This window comes from Anoplophora glabripennis, unplaced genomic scaffold (genome assembly GCF_000390285.2).
Source record: "Anoplophora glabripennis isolate ALB-LARVAE unplaced genomic scaffold, Agla_2.0 scaffold1166, whole genome shotgun sequence".
NCBI classification, from domain to species: Eukaryota; Metazoa; Arthropoda; class Insecta; order Coleoptera; family Cerambycidae; genus Anoplophora; species Anoplophora glabripennis.
Genome location: NW_019417248.1, coordinates 65,974 through 84,614, shown reverse-complemented (window position 1 = coordinate 84,614; position 18,641 = coordinate 65,974). Strand labels below are relative to the sequence as shown.

Here is an 18,641-nt window from a genome sequence, read left to right as displayed (position 1 = left end):
CTTTAGGAATATTGTTATTAAAGATCTAACTACATAATGTAAGCTATATCTATATGTCAATTAAAACCTATATATTAGATTTTTATCATTTAAATGTGTATAAATGTGTGTGATAAAAAGTTAGCCAAAACCTTCCTAAAATTATGAAAATGTTGAAAATGAAGATAAGCCTAATATGATCGGAATTTATTATACCTGTAATCGCAACTATGAAAGAGTATGTCAGATGTATTTGTATGAATATCCTGAAAAAAATTAGACCGAAATTTGACAAAGAAATCTAAACAAAATTAGATAAATTTGAAACGAATACAGATGAATTTTTCGTGACAAAACGACTGAATCTAGTTCGGGTTGAGGCAGTACAGTATTGGGGGTCATGAAGGCTTGCAAAAAATGTAATAAAATTTCCAGGGTCGTATTTAAAAAATGAAGTTGAAGATGTTCCTGAAAAGACGAAACGTTACATATAAAAATTGGTTATACCATTCGATAGAGGGCAAAAAGTTGCCATGAGAAAGTGTTCTTCTTTTTTCAATATCACCTCAAACAAGGCAGAAATGAAATAAAAACGGATTTACAAAATTTAGTTTTTTTTTCAAATATCTCGAGAACTGATCATGTTAGCTTTGATTTTTTAGAGGCATAATGTTGGTCCCCTGATTATATAACTTTGCCCCCATTTAAGCTACTTCGTATCTCTTACCATTTCCGAGATCCCTGTAGTGAGAAGTGAATTTGTAACAGCCTGTATAAGTAGTTACATTTTTAGAAATGTCAAGGTATTTTTAAAATAATAATATCAATTTAAATAATCATATCCATAAATAAATTAAAATATTAATTTTATGGTTTCCTTCAATTGGGTTTTACAATACACCATATCTCTAATTAATTCTGAAACACCCTTCATCTCGAAAACTATGCAATTACAGGCAAATGTACATAGAAGTTTTTTTTATTAATTGATGGCGTTAAATTCGCCTTTAAAGTATGACCAACTTTTCATTTCATCCTGTGTAATACAGTACGAATTCGTACTGAGAACTAATAACTTTTTATTATGCTTTTAGGATTTCAAAATAAACTCACAAAGATAATATTCAACAAAATTCACCTCCACTTTATTCTCTACAATTTTTTATAGAATACAAAATATTTTTAAGCAATCACTTCTTTGGCTATATCTATATGTCAAATATTTGAAGTGAATTGTCTAATTAGTTTTTAAAAAATTATTTTCCCAATAGACTATAATGTAATAAATTACAGAAAGATAAAGCAATGTAAATAGTTTATTATTTTAAAAGAGAAATTAGTATGTTTTTAAATTCCCGATTTTTCCTTACATGAACCAATTTTTAAGTTACCGTAGAGAACATTTGAAAAGTTTCCAATATATTTATTAATATGTCCAATAGCAGTAAGTAGGTATTTCTTAAGTAACTTAAAATATTTCAATTGGTTTCATTCTAAACCTACTAAAGAAGTAACAATAAAGTTACACATTGTTAAATTACCATTTTCTTAAACACAGTGACCGGTATAAGATTCTGAAATTATTTTCGCGAATTAATGTGTAATTGAATGTTAAAACTTAGTGCGTAAAATTTTTTTTCTTAATCGAGATTTACACTACACCTTTATTAACTTGGCTAACCTAGCATCAAGGTAATGAAAGTTCCAATGAAATTAAAATTTGTTGCATGACAAAAGTAGGCTTGCAACATGCGAGTATCATATAGCAGGAAGCCAATTTCTCACATAATACAACGTAGAACGTAATACTACTTATTGTTTTGTAAGACCATATTCACTAATTATTATTTCGAAAATGACCGCGCCTCCACAATATGTAGGTATTTTTTGCAATTAACCATTTTAAACGTTACTAATTGACAGTCGTAAATAACAAACGAACATATCTTTAAAAAAATATAACAGAATTTATTAAGAACAGTTAACATAGGAAAAATATAAATAGTTTCGAAGAGATACAAGAAGACACACATAGTGTGGATCACCGAAAATTCATCTATTTGTGGCCATAACCGCCATAACTTCCATAGCTGTCATAACTTTCGTGACCACCATATTCATGACCATGGACTGGTACCGGTACAGGAACTTTGACGTAATATGGGACTGGTTTCTCTACTGATACTGGAACTGGTTTTGCTACTGGTACAGGGACTGGTCTGTCAACAGCAATTTTAACTGGATATGGTACAGGTCTCTCAACTGGATATGGTACTGCTTTTTCGACGGGGTATGGGGCGGGGTATGGAACCTTTACGTGGACGGGGTAAGGTCTATCTACAGGTACTGGGTAGGGTCTGTCTACAGCTACTTTAACTGGATAAGGTACTGGCTTTTCGACAGGAACAGGTACGTTCTTGATGACATGTACTGGGTAAGGTTGAGGAACATGTACTGGGTAAGGTCTGTCGACTGGTACTTTTACTGGGTATGGTACTTGTTTGTATACTGGGTAGGGTTGTGGCACATGAACTGGTACTTTCACAGGTACAGGAACGGGCTTTTCAACTGGGTAAGGTTGGGGTACTGGTACTTTAACTGGATATGGAACATGTTTCTCAACTGGGTAAGGCTGAGGTACCAAAACCTTAACAGGATAGGGCCTGTCTACTGGTACCTTAACAGGAACGTGGATAATTTTTTCAACGGGGTAGGGCTGAGGAACTGGTACAGGTACTTTTACTGGTACTTTAACTGGGTAAGCCACTGGTCTCTCTACGGGGTAAGGTTGTGGTACTAAAACTTTTACTGGATAGGGTACATGTTTGGTTACTGGAACTGGAATGTGTTTTTCTACTGGGTATGGAACCGGTACGCCTTTGTACCATGTGACGGTTTTCTCTACAGCAGTGCTGTGACCTAAATCGATTGCACCGAGTCCTAAGGCATATCCGCCTGCAATTCCATGTCCGCCTTGCCCTACGTGATAACCATTATCGAAGTCACCGCCGTAGCCGTATCCCAAACTAAGTAATCCACGCTTTGCCTGCTTCTTGTCAGCTTCTACTGCTTTCTTCTCCTTGGCCTCGGCGTTTACCGCCACTGCCACAAGGACTAAGATCGACAGCGTAATCTAAAGCAAAAATAAAAAAATATTAAGATTTTCATAGAAAACTGATAGAAAAATGTTTTTTACGATTTGCTTTAAACCAAAATATTATGTCACTGGTAACGGACATTCTAGATTATTAAATCATTATACCATTTAATGTGTAGGTCATAACGTATAATATGCCTTTTTATTGTCAATTAAATATCAATGAAATGTTTTCACCTAGCTCCCAATATTAACTAGTTGGTTTAATAGCTCCATATTTAGTAATAATGAATAATAAATGACATTATTCACACCACGTTATAATTACGTTTAATATGTCAATTAAAAAATTATTACTCCTTATGCAATGAAAAATTATATTAATACTGTGTGAATAAATCCATTAATTTTATTTAAGTTATAAATTATTCAAGAGATTTGTATTTTGCTTCAATTTCTTATGATTCTTTTTGGAATAAGTGCGAAAAAAAATTTAGTTAACTTAAGCAAGTCCAACTTTTGCACTGTGAATCAGAAATCGATATACTATTTTTTTTTACAAAAAAAAAACACTGTAAATTAACTAAATTGTTAATCGCACTATTTAATCCAGAATTTGGCACTAAATCACAATATCACAATATGTATCACAATAATCACTGAAACTAACCAATGGCTTCATATTAGTGTTCATGAAGACTGTAGTAGTCCTACAAATAAACTGTATACCTTTTTGAGGTCTTCAATGACTTTTATACTCCTTGGTTACTTTCATGAGCCGCCACTTCTTCTTGTGCAAAACTTCTTCCCCCAGAAAACCGATTCGCTTCCAATGTTGAGAAAGTCAATTTTCAGCCACCATAATCTAGGAGGCAGGATTCGCGTCCTTTACGTAACACTCACATGCATGCGTGATGTCAGATGGTATTCGGTTGCCAGACGTTCCGCTGGTTTAATATCTTTACAAAATATTGAAATTCTTGCGAGGAAAGTACCCCGTCCTTAAACTTGTTGATTCTCATTGTTATGAAACTCTTTTCCATTGTGTGGCATACACATTGTAACGTCATGGCTTGCATTGTTAGCGTTTGGAGAACGGCCCGCGCTATGAATTTTAAATTTAGAAGATTTTCACGGGCCATTCCAAATGTTTGATGAATTATTATTGCATACAGCTATGCAGGATCTAACGTGTCTGTAAAATTCGATAATCAGAATGGCAAGTAATTTTTTTTAATTTTTTTTCAATACCAACCATTTATTCAAATATTTTTTTCTCTTCAAACTAAGAGATTTTGTGCAGACTGATGTTTGAATTTTCCAATCTAAATCATTATTTTAATGTCATAATTTACATTCCACACACAAGCCTAATAAAAATTAAAATAATATTATTAATTTTTAGTAGTTAATTCAATAGGTATTTAATTAATAAAATTACAAAAATTTGAACCCATTTGCTATTGTTTATAAAGCTAACAACGAAAATTTTGTTACAGGTATTTCGTGAGCACTATTCTTCAATTTCAAATTTATAGAGCATTGTGCTCAGCATCAGGGCAGTATATTCCTTCCGACCCATCTCGTCCGTTGCACAAATGCGACATATACAGAAGTAAGGAAGCTGGAAAAATCCTGACGTAAGTAAATAAATATAATTTTTTAAATTGGCGCTTGGCTTATAAAATAATTGTATTATTTCTATATTTGACCAATAGTTCAAAATAAAATTCCAATTTCTTTAAAATCAAACTTTAATATTTTCGTATTCTATATTATTCATAATTAAGGCATTATAGTGTTTCATATACTTCATATATTTATTAAAAGATATATTTTATATATCCACGTTTACTAAATAATGTTTTGTTATTCAATAAAATGATGCTAATTTTGTTTCTGTCGTATATATGTATTTACGTATCTAGTATATGTTCGATGATTTAAAAAAATGTAGGTATTATTGTGCTGCCTGGAATAGTGTTAGATCAAGACAAAAATAAAAAATTTAAAAATATGTAATTGTACGAAAATTATTTAATTCAGATGGGATCCATGTAAATCTGATGAACCTTTCTACAAAAATTTTAACCATTTCTCGTAATTAAGATTAAACTGTGTAATTTATATTCTAAAGAGAAAATAGTGAATATTCTCATTAGTCTAGGAAATATTTTGAAGAAATAAATATTTTCGATTAAATAGTGTTACATAAAAATTGGAATTAGATTTCCAACGCGAAGTTTTATCATTTAGTAGCGAGTATCGACTATCGACTTATCTACTGTTATTATTTTTTTAATACAAACAATATACAGGTAACATAAATAAATAAATATTTTGGCTTTAAGGGATTCTTAAATTATGTCTAATCAATTTGATATAATAACCATTGCACCGAAGAGAGTAAGAGAATGCACTACTCCAAAAACATGGAAAAGTTTATACTTAAGAAAGTTGATGATGGCAATAGAAGCAAAAATGGCTTTAAAAACGTGTTTTCAATTTTTTAGCATAGCCCTTCAAATAATCTGCAATTCTCCTACTATTTAAAATTTATGTTGACTTATTTCACCAGATTACAGATTTGGTAGACAAATGTAAACATTTAGTTTTAAAAAATGGTATTTCTTTCTAAATTTAATAATTTAGTAAAATCACCTTTTAGTATGTGTGTGTAATTAATATATTAAACTTTTAAGTATTCAGTTTCTTGTAAAATTGTATAGTGTTGGCAGGAAACGTATACTGATAATTACAAAGCACTATTTAGGCCAGTGAAAAATCATGAAATCTGCCACTAATCTCAAATTTATTCCTTCCACTATCGACCTTCAGTGTTTCCTTTAAGCTGTTATAAAGAATCCTTGCAGGATATTGCGTTTCTGAGGCACAATTATAGACACAAGAGAAATTTAAAATGATACATACCTATACTTTTATTAGATTTCTCAAAGTTTTTGAAATTTTAGAATCTGTATAACGATTAAAATGATTAATAAAGTGAAGTATTTATGTGGAAATTTAAAATACAATTTCCAAATTTCTCAATTGTGATAGATATTGGGCTATATGCTCACAGAATGGGAAATATTCGACATCATACGCATAATCTTTTACTAGTACCTACCAGGCAGCAAAACGCAGAAAATGTTCATCAATAGCATTTAAAAAAATCATAATCGTTGAAAATGCATTACTTCATTCCTTTTATCCCCTACTATTTGCCAACCATATTCTCAATATTTTGAAAAACTCAAAATGAAACCCTGTCATCAAATTTCCGAAAGAATAATGTTTTAACCATCCTGTATATGGAAATCACTCATGGATTCCTAATAAAGTACTGAATGTATTTACCAAATATATTAATTATACAAGTAATAGCAAATTGCATATATGAGTATGTGGAAAGTTTGAATTTTTTATAATTTATGCAAATATTTATAAGTATTTTTAGAAAACAGGTTGTAAATATGTATGTAAATAACATCTTAATACTTTTATACATATATACGAGAATATCAGTGATGGATTGTTATGTTACGCTTTCAATAAATTAAAAATATGCATTAATTAATATCATAGTTTGTTTGTATTAATTTTCATAAAAACTATTAGTATGGATATTGGGAAACACATGTCATTAATTATTTAAAAGCTACCATATCCACTTTACTGTCCACTCGACTTTGTTACTGCAGAGAATAATTTGAATAGAATAATTTGAATATTTTTTTGTTTACTCATTACCTGGCACATTTAGTCCCACGCTACTGCATATGTTTACATATGGATTACAAAGCACTTCTTGAAGAATCTGTATCATTTCAAAACTGCCATTATTATATAAGACATAAAGGAGTTGACCCAGTTAAATTTAATTACGTCCAGGATTTTAGAAATAAGATGTCAAAAAGTAATTCCATACAGCAATTAATTATAGCGGAAAGTGTGCTCATTTAGATATAATTTCAATGGAATTCACTTTCAAAGTCATGTTTTATGCACAAAATGAGTAACCTACAAAGTAACTATACCATTCAACCTAATACATTAATTTTGTTATATAGCCATTGCGCAATGGCATAACTTGGGAGGCTTTATTAGGACTACGATTGCCTGAAGTAAATTTTATTTTATTTCTTATCAACTGTTATATCGATTATATGAAAAAAATTGCAACATGTAGGAAAAAGACTTGTTATTGAAGAAAATTAAATTTTTTTCATCTGGTAGGTAGCGGGAAAATATACAGTGTGATTACCTGAGGCTTTTAATTCAATTCATTCAGTTTTAAGGTGAAAGGTCTGTCCACAAATATGACAAAATAAAAGTTAATTCAAAATATTTTAGAAAACATGTATTCTATTACCAACTTTTGTATTTTCTACTCTAATTTAAAACTGTTAAGCTCTTTGAGCATATATACTGGAGGCAGCGAGTGGCTGAGAGTGTATCGGATGTTGTAGAGAGAGAGAGAGAGAGAGGTATAGATTGGTTTTGCCGTGAACAGCAGCATCTGTCGTTGACAAGGGGAGAGGACGGCAGCCAATCGCGTGCTGCTAGAGAGAGATAGCATCTCCCCTCCTATACCTCTCTTTCTCTACAACCTTCCCTATACTGTCGACCACTGGGACGCTGCCTCCCGTGGTATATGCTCTAAGACAATTCAAACAAATTGGAAAAACTATCTAAAAAATACGAGGCATATGCACACAGGAAAAGTACTAAGACTCTGATGTTCTGTGGTTTTTGTTCCCGATAAAGTTGGCAACATTGCCTTCAAGGCCAAGGTGTTGGGAAGCAGAAAGCGCATTGATTTGTTTCGGCGAGTTGAGAACTGTTGTTGTAGTGGCGTGTTGAAATGAGTATCATTATTCCGAATCCCGTCCGATGAACTTCTTGACTGTATTCTGACTAGCAACGAAACGTGTGTGGCCCTCTACACCTCTGAGACGAAAAGACAATCAATGCAGTGACGACCATATTAACGAAGAAATTCAAAACCATTGTTTCGTTCTGAAAAATCATGGCAACTGTGTTTTGGGACCGTAAAGGGATTCTCCTTATTGACCTTTTGCCCCAGGGGGAAACAGTTATTGCTGTGCGGTACTGTGAAACCCTGAAAACTCCACAGAGGGTGATACAGAACAAAAGAAGGAGAATGTTAACGAAGGGAGAATGCTTGTTATATCGTCCCCACACAGTCACCACCACAAAGCAATTATTGGATTCATTCGATTGGAACATCATCAACCACCCCTCGCTCACAGCCCTGATCTAGCACCTTATGATTACATCTTTTCTCTGGTTTTGGGTGGAAAAATGTTTTCTGACGATGTGGTCTACAGTGCCGTGAAATAATAGGCTCAAGGGGCGGCGGGAGATTTTTCTTGACGAAGGTAATAGAAAGCCCATCCCTCGGCTCACAAAGTGCATTGAGGTTGAAGATGACTACGTTGAAAAATAGTATTTGATGTACCTTTCTGAATATGTAAATTTTTCATAAATATACGTATGTATATTTATTTAACGGCAGTATTGCCGTTTTGATTTAAAAAAATTGAGTTTTCTTACTTTGTGGATATGCTTCGTATGATCAAATGAAATCAGACAATGCTTTTCGATACCAGAAATTTAGGTATTCAAAAGATATTTCTAACACCACAGACAATATTCGCAACTACTGATATTGTGGGAAACAACTATTTTATGGACTACATGCTCCAACTAGCATAAAATTATACTAGCAGTACTTTGTAAACAGATTAATAAATAATTTATCTGAAAATAAAAATTAAAAATAATGTTTCAATGTAATTAACACAAAACACACACACACAATATCTTGTATTCTCGCAGTTTATCATATTTGACAAACTCTAATAGCATAACAAGCAACCACTACAAAGAGAACTTTTTGTTTCCACATTTTACTTGGGATTGTTTCATCAAGTAACCCAGTTTCGTATTGAATATATAATTATTAACAAAACAAAATTATACAGGGCGTTCTGAAAAACACTATCATAAATTCAGGGCCTGATAAAATTTCAAAAAATATTACAATTTGTTCCCATGAACCATGGACGTATCTTTTCCGTTTTCAAGAACGTTGAAAATAATTTTTTAGAATCTAGTTGAACTGAAATTATGTTATGTGAGATTTCTGGGGATGCTAAATGCTCTGGAGTTATTAATTTTTGGCTATATCGTACAAAGCGTTCAATGCAGTACTTCGTGGGAACATTTTAGATCCTAACTTTTTGAGGTTCATGTTTTTGCCCCTTTGTCACTCGCTGTTATGGCAAATTTTATTCTAAACAAGAAAGGTGCTCTTGTAAGAAGTGCTGAAATTTACCCGTTTGTAATATTTTTGAAATTTTATCAGGCCCTGAATTTTTGCTAGTGTTTTTCAGAACACCCTGTATATAACATTGAACTTTTAGAAAAAATAATTGTTTTTCTATATAACAATATTTTTATTTACTTCTCGTACTAGGTATCTTTTGCATACCAAGACTTCTGATATTGAAGAATATTGTTTGACTTCATTGGATAAGATTTAAAAAAATGAATGAAATGAAAAATGTTTGAATTAATCCTTTAAAATAGAGTCAAAAATATTTTAAATTCCTTGTTCCGACCCTAGTTAGAACATTTGCTATGGTATAAAAAATATCATTAATATTTCCAAATACCTATCATGCATACAATGTAGGTCAGAAGTATATTTTTAATAATCTTTGTTTAATACCCCACAAATTTTATCTCAACAATTTTTTTCTAATTACAAAGGCAACAGCAGGATGAAAGATAACATGTTCATTTAAAATATGGATTGAGTTCGCCTTATCCCAATTAACAGTAAATAAACTATGATTTATTTTAAAGAGTCTTTTATTTTTGTTATAACTCAAAAGTAATTAACTTGGTTCTCAAAAAATTTAAATGCAACCACATATCTTTTTGTTGCTTTGTTTGATGTTTGATTAAGAAATGCAATTACGAAGACAGGGAGGCCATGTTTCTTCATGTTTTAAAATTATTGCAAAAATGGTGTTGCAGTAAATATGGTATTTACGAATAAGTAAATATTAGGTATGTAGCATTTTTAGCAAGAATAATTTGAACATTTCACGCAAATATTTACAAAAAATTTGAATAGAAAAGTGGGGAACTGCCGTTTTGGAGGATTTTTAGTAGAATTGTAAAAATATTAGAAACATATATGGACGAATTGTATTCCAAAAGTAATGAAATAGATTTCTTTAAAAATACTTTTATTAAAAAATTTCACAATTAAATGTTGCCACCTTCCAACTGCTTTTCTGTTAATCCTAGCAGTACCTATTGGAAATTGTTTTCTGGAAAGTAATTTAACTACTACTCACAGTTTTTTAGAGGAACAACAATAAAATCACAGAGCCTAGGTAGGAACTGTAGGGTGTCTGTGGAAGCATTGGAACAATTTTTGGGCATAAAAATTCCCAAACAGGCAAAGCCGTGTAGCAGGGGGGTGTTGTTGCGATTGACGATGTGGCAACATCGGGGCGAATTCTGAAAACTTGTTTGTTTTGTCAACTTTCTAGTACCACCAAGTAAAAAAAATTATATCAGCTGTGCACACTAGCTGGGAAACCAGTTCCCTGCAAACAAGCCATACTGCTGGATTTCAAAAAAACTTCCAAGAAGAAGATATTAAAAAGCTGGTTTTACGCTGAAATATAGGAATACAATTAAACAGTGATTATATCGAAAAGTTGTAGTGTAATACAAATGCAAATTAGTTACATAAAATATTTATTGCAAAATTCATATAAGATGCAATGCAATGATCAACGAAATGCTAATATAAATTTACTGATAAATAATAAATGTTTAAGCGCATCGGAATTATAGAATACAATTATCAATATGTATACTTTCAGTGAGAGGAAAAAAATCATTTAGAAGTTAAAATTAATGTACAGTGTAACCCATTAAGACCATCCTTCTATTATTTTTTTTGACACGCACGAATCAAACATTTTTTGTACAGGCTTTTTGTTTTATAAGTAGGAACATAACTTTATTTGATAGGCTGGTTGTTGTTAGAATGTGATATTGTTGAACAAGCAAAAAAATAATAAATAATTAATATGTATATTCATTAAAAAAATGACTTATAAAACCATACCTAGATGTTGATATGAAATAGGAGAAGTGAGATGTGGTGTGTACGTTTTTCCAGCTAATTACTGTAATTATAATTATAAATTTAAAACGGACGATGGCAGGCACATTTTTCGAAAATAAAATTCAAAAACATATATTTACATTTCATATAAAAAAATTAAAAGGTTCTCTTAAAAAATAAGATAAAAATTCGTTTAAATTTAATATTTTTTCTTATTCTACCTGTTATTGCACTCTTATGTAAACATCAATTTTAACGCTATAAGATAAATTTATAAGCAATATATATCATAAATTTTCTTGCACAATATTAATACCCATGTTTCGCTATCATTTTGTATGTAACAGTTTAATATAATGTCAACGTTTTTGCAGTGAATCCCAACAAATCTGTCGTAATCACCTATTAATTATAATAATGATAGCTCCTTTTACGGCACATGGCCCTAATAAGGAACTTAAATCTTGGTTATGTATAAACCACGGTTTGTGTTAATTGAAATAACTGAGATGGCATGGGGCCTGAAACGAACCGCTTGTTCTTGCCAGAAATTATTTAGTTTAGATCAATTAAAATAGTATTTGCATTGGATTATACGAATTTTATATGTACTTCTAGTTTATTTTCTATTAAATGTCACTGCTATGCGTTGTAGCAATTGAGACAATTGTTTATTCAACAAAATAAAGAATTTATTCTCATTTTGTAACTCTAAAGTTTGTATAACCGAGATACGCCGCTTTATGATCGACGATAATATATACGTATGATTAGAAATTAATTTCCAATAGATATCCTTTCCTGTTGCACTCTGACAATGAGACACAATTTTTAAATATTTAAGAAATACTGAGAAATTTCAAAGAATTGATGTTATTGAATACTTGAACATGCATACTTGCCAATCGGAACTCCTTTATAAGATGTTCTATTCATGATTTAATTTGTATAAATTTGGTGCGGAAATGTTTTCATTCTTCAGATCAAGGCCTTACATATTTTTATGGACCAAAAATGAAAAGAAAGCTTTAGGGACATTTAAATCAGAATGGTTGCTAAAGCAGGTCAAAATTAGCAGCGTTACTATTACTTTCTTTATAAAGTAATCCGTAAATATTTTTTTATTTATTGGTACAATAAAATCTCATGATGTCTATGTGTACATTTCGTTGAATAACTAGTAACGCACTGACAGGAAATGTAATATTTCAGTCAGCTAGTGAACGACTTGTTTCAAATTAGATCAATACATTTTTAATTTACATGTAACGGAAATCAAATTAATTTAATTGACAAATAACTCAATGTTTGTATTAACTTTCAAGGATTTTTTTGTGATAACTGCCCAGCGGTGCCTCCGGAGATAGTACAGGCTTTTGATTTATCGTACCGAATTTCTTATTTTTTATGTATCTCCCATTCCACTACCCTGATTTACTGCCCTAATCTGTATAGTTTTACCATGGGTTGAATGATACCTATTACAATTCTTCTAAACCTAATTTTAGTTCTGCTTCTATAGTCTAAAACTTCACATGTCATATAATTTTTGTTGCCCTATTGAAGTGTCTGAATGTAGATCCATACAGTCCAACTCTATTTAGACAATCTGTTAGAGGACTTGTCAAAATTCGTAACTAATTCCTGATCAATAATTAACGAAAGAAAACTGAACAACGTTATAGTATAGCCCATAGTGCAACCTTTAAACATCTCCAAAGCAAGTTTCAGATCAGCATAAGAATATAACAAAGTCTATATATATCTAAAAAAAAATCACAGGGGACCCTGACCTAAAAAATTAAAATGTGTCGTACTGACTGAAACTACAGATCTGTGTGTTTTCCGAAATTGCTGAATTTTTTGGAAAACTCATTTTTCTCCTGTATTTTGTACCTACTAATTAAGATAAAGCTAACGTGCTTCTTTTTGTTTATTATTATTACTCAGCTAAACGTTTCGACTTAGAATAACAAAATTTAAAAAAAAAGCTGAAGGGTTTTCGAAACAAATGTTGCTTTTTATCAGTTAATATGAGGTCGAAATTTTGCAACTTAATCCTGGGTCAAACTGTAGGTAAGACAAGTTAAGTTCACGACTATGCATTTGTTTGTACTCGAGTTGTAAAATGTGGCTGCCATATGTAGGCGAAGGATATTCTTATACAGTCGCTATAATTATATAAAAGAACAATGTTATCGTCAAAAACTCATTACCGTGACTTACGTTGTTTGTGAAATGACCAATTTAATAATGTCTTACAAAACTACCTACATTGATTAAATTGATTAAAATTAAATTAATGGAACCAACACCCGCAAAGTCCACTGATCTAATTTCATCATTGTGTATGAATGTAATTCCTTTCCTCAAAAAACTGTGTAAGAAGAAAAGTGTTCATCTTTCCCTTTGGTTATAAGGGGTAGAAGTAAGTAGGTACCTTTACAACTAATTTCTTGAGTAACAGTTTTTGTCGTCAATATGGCCATTTATAAAATCTTCAATAGAAATAAAATATCCACAGTGCATGCAGAATTTTGTTTCGAAAGAAGGTTTATTAATTTTATTACAACGTTACAAGTAGATTAAAATAAAGGACAAAGAAATAATAATAATAAACAGAATAAAAGGAGGTTTAAAATAATAAAATATAAAAATAGATGTTAGAAATCTCCCACCATTAGAAAAGTCGAAATATTGATCCAATAAAAAATTCTTGAAGAATGTTGAACTACCGCAAAACAATCAATAATGCTATCTTGTACAAAATTTTTTAAATGACCCCATACACAGGGTGTCCAACTAAGGTCGGCGAGGTACGATATTAGGGAAAGTATAGGCTCTAGAGCTTCGGGAAAAAATGTATTTAATAAATCGCTGGAAATAGTTTTCAAGTTTATAGCTCGGCCGCCAGAGATAAATAGCGCCAATAATAATTCGTCCCTCTTATCACGTAGGGGTGGATAATCCAAGAAATGGATATACACATACGCCTCTACGTGATAATAGGGACGAATTAAATAAGCTATACCATTTAAACAACACTTTCCTTAGAAAATTCAAACTTATTCACAATTCATCAATTTTTTTGTACTGAATTCATTTATGTGAAGAAAACTATAGCATTGCATTTAAAATTTTTGAGAAAAATTTATAAAACGGCATTCTTTTGAAATAATGTCATCTATAGGTTTCCATATCGAGGTAAATGAGATTACGCATTCACCACGAGATAAAGCATGAAAAGATCTTTCCAACACTATGGGTTTTTGATAAACCAATCCTTAAAAAAAAGCATTTTTCTGGTCAGATATTAGGGGCTTCCCCTACCTTTTCTGTCAATAGATAGAACAAATAAAAAAAGTTATACGCAATGAATCCGGCTATCCATACAGCAGGAATGTACATACCGCGGCCCGCGGGCCGCATGCGGCCCACTGTCGATGTTTATGCGACCCACCAACGAATTTTAAAAGTATTCTACTCGCCGCGCTCCGGTCCAAGCATATTATTACGAGACTAGAAATCTGTCGCATCAACTAGATTATAGATTCGCGAAACACGTCGATCCCCGAACAAAGTGGATGGTTCTCGATGTTTGGTAACTCGTATAAATACGACGCATCGCCGGCTACCGGGGNAAAATAATAAAATATAAAAATAGATGTTAGAAATCTCCCACCATTAGAAAAGTCGAAATATTGATCCAATAAAAAATTCCTGAAGAATGTTGAACTACCACAAAACAATCAATAATGCTATCTTGTACAAAATTTTTTAAATGACCCTATACAAAGGGTGTCCAACTAAGGTCGGCGAGGTACGATATTAGGGAAAGTATAGGCTCTAGAGCTTTAAGCACGTTTTAAGAAATACTGCAAGTACTTATTCGGAAAAACTGATGAACTGATGAATTTAGGCTGAGGCATGTGGATTTTTTCTTCGTGTATGTGGTCGTTATAGATCAATTACCGATTATTTTTGATAGCTTCGTCTGTAAACAAGGTATGCGTCAAAAGCTCAGTATTTTTCTTTTATAGAATTAAAATTAAGAAAATGTAAGACTCTGCGAAAAATCTTGACTAAAGGAACAGAAATCGCCGTAGCGAAAGGGATACAAAAGTTGTTCTTTTCCAGTGACAACACGAATGTTAAAATAACGTTTATTGATACATTAACCTTCAGTCGAAAATAACCATTAAAGTGTTACGATAATCCACGTTATTTTGAACTAGAATTTTGATTCAAAATTCGTGTAATTTTATGTTATATTTTTAACCTTCAACGTTATTAAAAAAAATACTAATTAATTTATTTTAATGGTTTTACAACCATCTTATTCACGCTGGGTGTGGTGGACCATACCATCAATTGGTTGGTATTCCACAACAAAGCAATATTTTTAGAACCGGTGTCCAGTCCTTCATCAAATGGCTGTTCTATGGAGAGGACTCCGACCATAAGTTCTTTTTTTGGACAGTAAAATTATACGTAACTATTCATGTAGGAGTGCAAACAACGTGTAACGTGGAGTAATACGTTCAGGATTCATTTAATCCCAAAATTTGAAGTGACTGTAAAGAATGTCCATTAGCAAGACCGTAAATGAAACGACAATGCGATAGATTAATTAAAAACTTAATTATTAGAGTGTCGGACGAACTAAACAATTTGCGAAGCGTTTTAAATGTTGATCAATTAATATGTCTGTACTATGCTCAGGTGGAGTCACGTCTAAGATACGGAATCTATTTTTGGGGACTTTCGTCTCATGTTGGTAATGTTTTTATTGCTCAAAAGAGAATTTTAAGATGTATATTTGGCCTATCATCCAAAAAACTTGTCGAAACAATTTTACTTCGTACACTTCCAGCACTTTTTATATTTGAAATGTGTACCTACATATTATGTTTTTATAAATGAGTATAAATTCACATATATTATGGATACGCATGCACATAATACAAGGCAAGTGAAACAGTTTCGTGAGCCATTTTATAAACAACTGGTGGTCTATAACTTGGCTAACTGTTTAGGTCTAATATTATACAGGGTTCTTCATGGTAAGTGGCCTGTTAAACGTTTCAGAGGAACCAAAGATAATATGACTGAAATTTTGTTTACGGGGGTTGTCAGATACCTATGTTATCTTCAATTAAAATAATGCCATCAACTTAGCATTTCCGGTTATACCGAAAATAGCTGCGAACTTCATTATTTTAAATGGGACAAGACAAGATAAATTGAAAATAAGTCAAAAATGATAAAGCTTCCCTGCACCTAAATCTAATCGTTTTCGAGATAATCGTCATTTTATAAAAATGTTGACAGAGCTGTCTCATTTTTTACGTTACATTTTGAAAACTTAAAACCGAGAAAACTTTTCAAATTCAAATGGAACACCCTGTATTTTTTTTTTCGTCATATTATAGAAAATCGAATTCTCTTTTCAATGTAGGGGTTACAGTTTCAATTTTCTCAGATATTTGCGGTTTACTTATATTCTCAAGAATATTACTTTAAAAATATAATCAAATATGGCTTGAGATACAAATATTGGTACTGTCATTCAGTATTCTACAAGTATCAAGTATTTGCCCGATGAGAAAAATGCAAAATAATTATTCTAATTAAGATATTTTGAATTTTGTTTATATCCATGGAACATTCACTGTTTCAAATAAATCAAGCTATCTAAAATAGGTTTTTAAATTAACATTATTGGCCATAGGAAAAGGTTGCGCAATAAATTTACTTTTGGAGGTGGTTACTTTTACACCTTACAACCGAAGAGCAATATTTATAACATTCCAGTAAATGTCTTTTAGGCAGTAGCAAAGTTTACGTAAGATTAGGTATATTCTGTTTGTAACTATCTCCATGTTTAAGGGGAAAAAAAATAAAAACAAATTATCTCCCCGTTTAAAGTGCCATGAATCTGCAGGAAAGAGATGATGAAAAATGTTTCTTAATTACCAACATTCTTAACTTTTGCGTACTTATTTATTTACACTCTGTATAATTCAGATTATTTTCTTAATACTTTTAAAGCGCTATAATTAGATGGTTTAATTTGGAAGGTGAAAGTTGTTGGATAAAGCTTTGTTGGGCAAGCTATTGTTGTCTTTATTTCTCACAAGCTATATAGTTCAATGTCATAAGAGATTATTACAAGTATTTTTCAGATAATTTTTTACGCCTCAATATTTATTATTAAAATTAAACTGTTACTTTTCCAATTAATAAATGGCGTTAATATTAATTTTTACATAAAAGGTCCCTCTTAGATTTTAACGATCAATAAATATTGTGCACTTATTTACTTGTATGTGCAAAAAATTTTTTTGAACTTCGATACTTATAACCAATGTCAAGGAAACAATTATAATTAAAATATTTATATATTTACATTTTTTTAATATTCCTATGTTGTATGTTCCTTATTAGCTTTCATATTTTTTTACCATTCTAAATGTATTAAGCTAATTCAAACAAATTTAATAATTAATTAATTGTTTCTACAGTTTTTTCTTAAATGTTGTTAAGTTCTTCGGTATAATTCTCTGCTAGTTGAGGAGTAATAGAGTAATGAGTAATTGTTTCCTGCAATATCAGCATTTAGGAGACTTAGAGCTAGGAGACGGGTTGGATATCTTTTTCATTCTTAGATTTCTTCGAATAACATTATTTGATTTCATTTTCAGATTTTTTTGGGAAAAATTCTGAACTTGTTTAAATTAGATTAATACCTTTACAATGCGGTAAAATATTTACCATTTTCTCAGTCAATACAGTATCAAATTTTTTAGAAAAAGTAAAATCTAAGATTTATTACAAAAATCCAGATTAATTTCTTAATAATAAATTCAATAATTTGATGGTTTAATTTGGAATGTAATAAAGCTTTGTTGGCCAACCTATTTTGCTCTTTATTTCTCATGAGTTGTTATAAAATTCAATGTCACAATTTATTATTACAGGTATAACGTTTGAGAAAATTTAAACAATATCCTAACGTCATTTTTGTTTCATATTTAACAAGTTAAAAGTAAAAAGCGTGGAATTGTGAGACAGTCCAATTATAGGTATTTTGTTGTTTTAAAATAGTATACAGGGTGTCTCATAATTAGCTGCCAACCCTGAACAGGCCGATTCTATGATCAAAACTAAGTAAAAAAGTCCATATGAACATGGGTCCGGAAATGCTTCCTAATGGCACAGGGACCTATTGAAGAGGGAGGAATGGAAATCATTTTTTTGCAATATCTCTCAATCGCGTTGTGATAAATGAATGAAATTTGGTATACACAGCTAAATTTTGATGAGCAATTTGATGGACTAATCCATTTATTTCCACAAGGTCCATTGGGGTGGGTACGGGGG

At 31.3% G+C, this 18,641-nt stretch overlaps 2 protein-coding genes across 2 annotated transcripts in view; one reads left to right on the top strand and one right to left on the bottom strand.

Annotated features, from left to right (window-relative positions):
* Positions 1–1,922: 1,922 nt before the first annotated feature.
* Positions 1,923–3,786, bottom strand: LOC108915471 (tetra-peptide repeat homeobox protein 1-like). Its single transcript, XM_018721507.1, has 2 exons — positions 3,747–3,786; positions 1,923–3,112 (listed from the first exon to the last, which is right to left on the bottom strand). The coding sequence occupies exons 1-2, from the start codon at positions 3,768–3,770 to the stop codon at positions 2,036–2,038; spliced, it is 1,101 nt and encodes a 366-aa protein (XP_018577023.1). The 5' UTR covers positions 3,771–3,786; the 3' UTR covers positions 1,923–2,035.
* Positions 3,787–4,570: 784 nt separating this feature from the next.
* The window catches only part of LOC108915470 (angiotensin-converting enzyme-related protein-like), a gene marked incomplete at its 5' end in the record, with an annotated part of 48,146 nt that continues 34,075 nt past the window's right edge, over positions 4,571–18,641 (top strand). The window contains one exon of the mRNA XM_018721505.1: positions 4,571–4,716. Coding sequence (XP_018577021.1) covers positions 4,571–4,716 — 146 coding nt within the window. The remainder of the gene's footprint in view (positions 4,717–18,641) is intronic.

Excerpts from the sequence above, each read along its gene's own strand:
- LOC108915471 (XM_018721507.1), bottom strand. The coding sequence starts at position 3,770 with ATGAACACTAATATGAAGCCATTG. Across the intron at positions 3,113-3,746 it reads ACACTAATATGAAGCCATTG|ATTACGCTGTCGATCTTAGT; the intron begins GTTAGTTTCAGT and ends TTTTTGCTTTAG.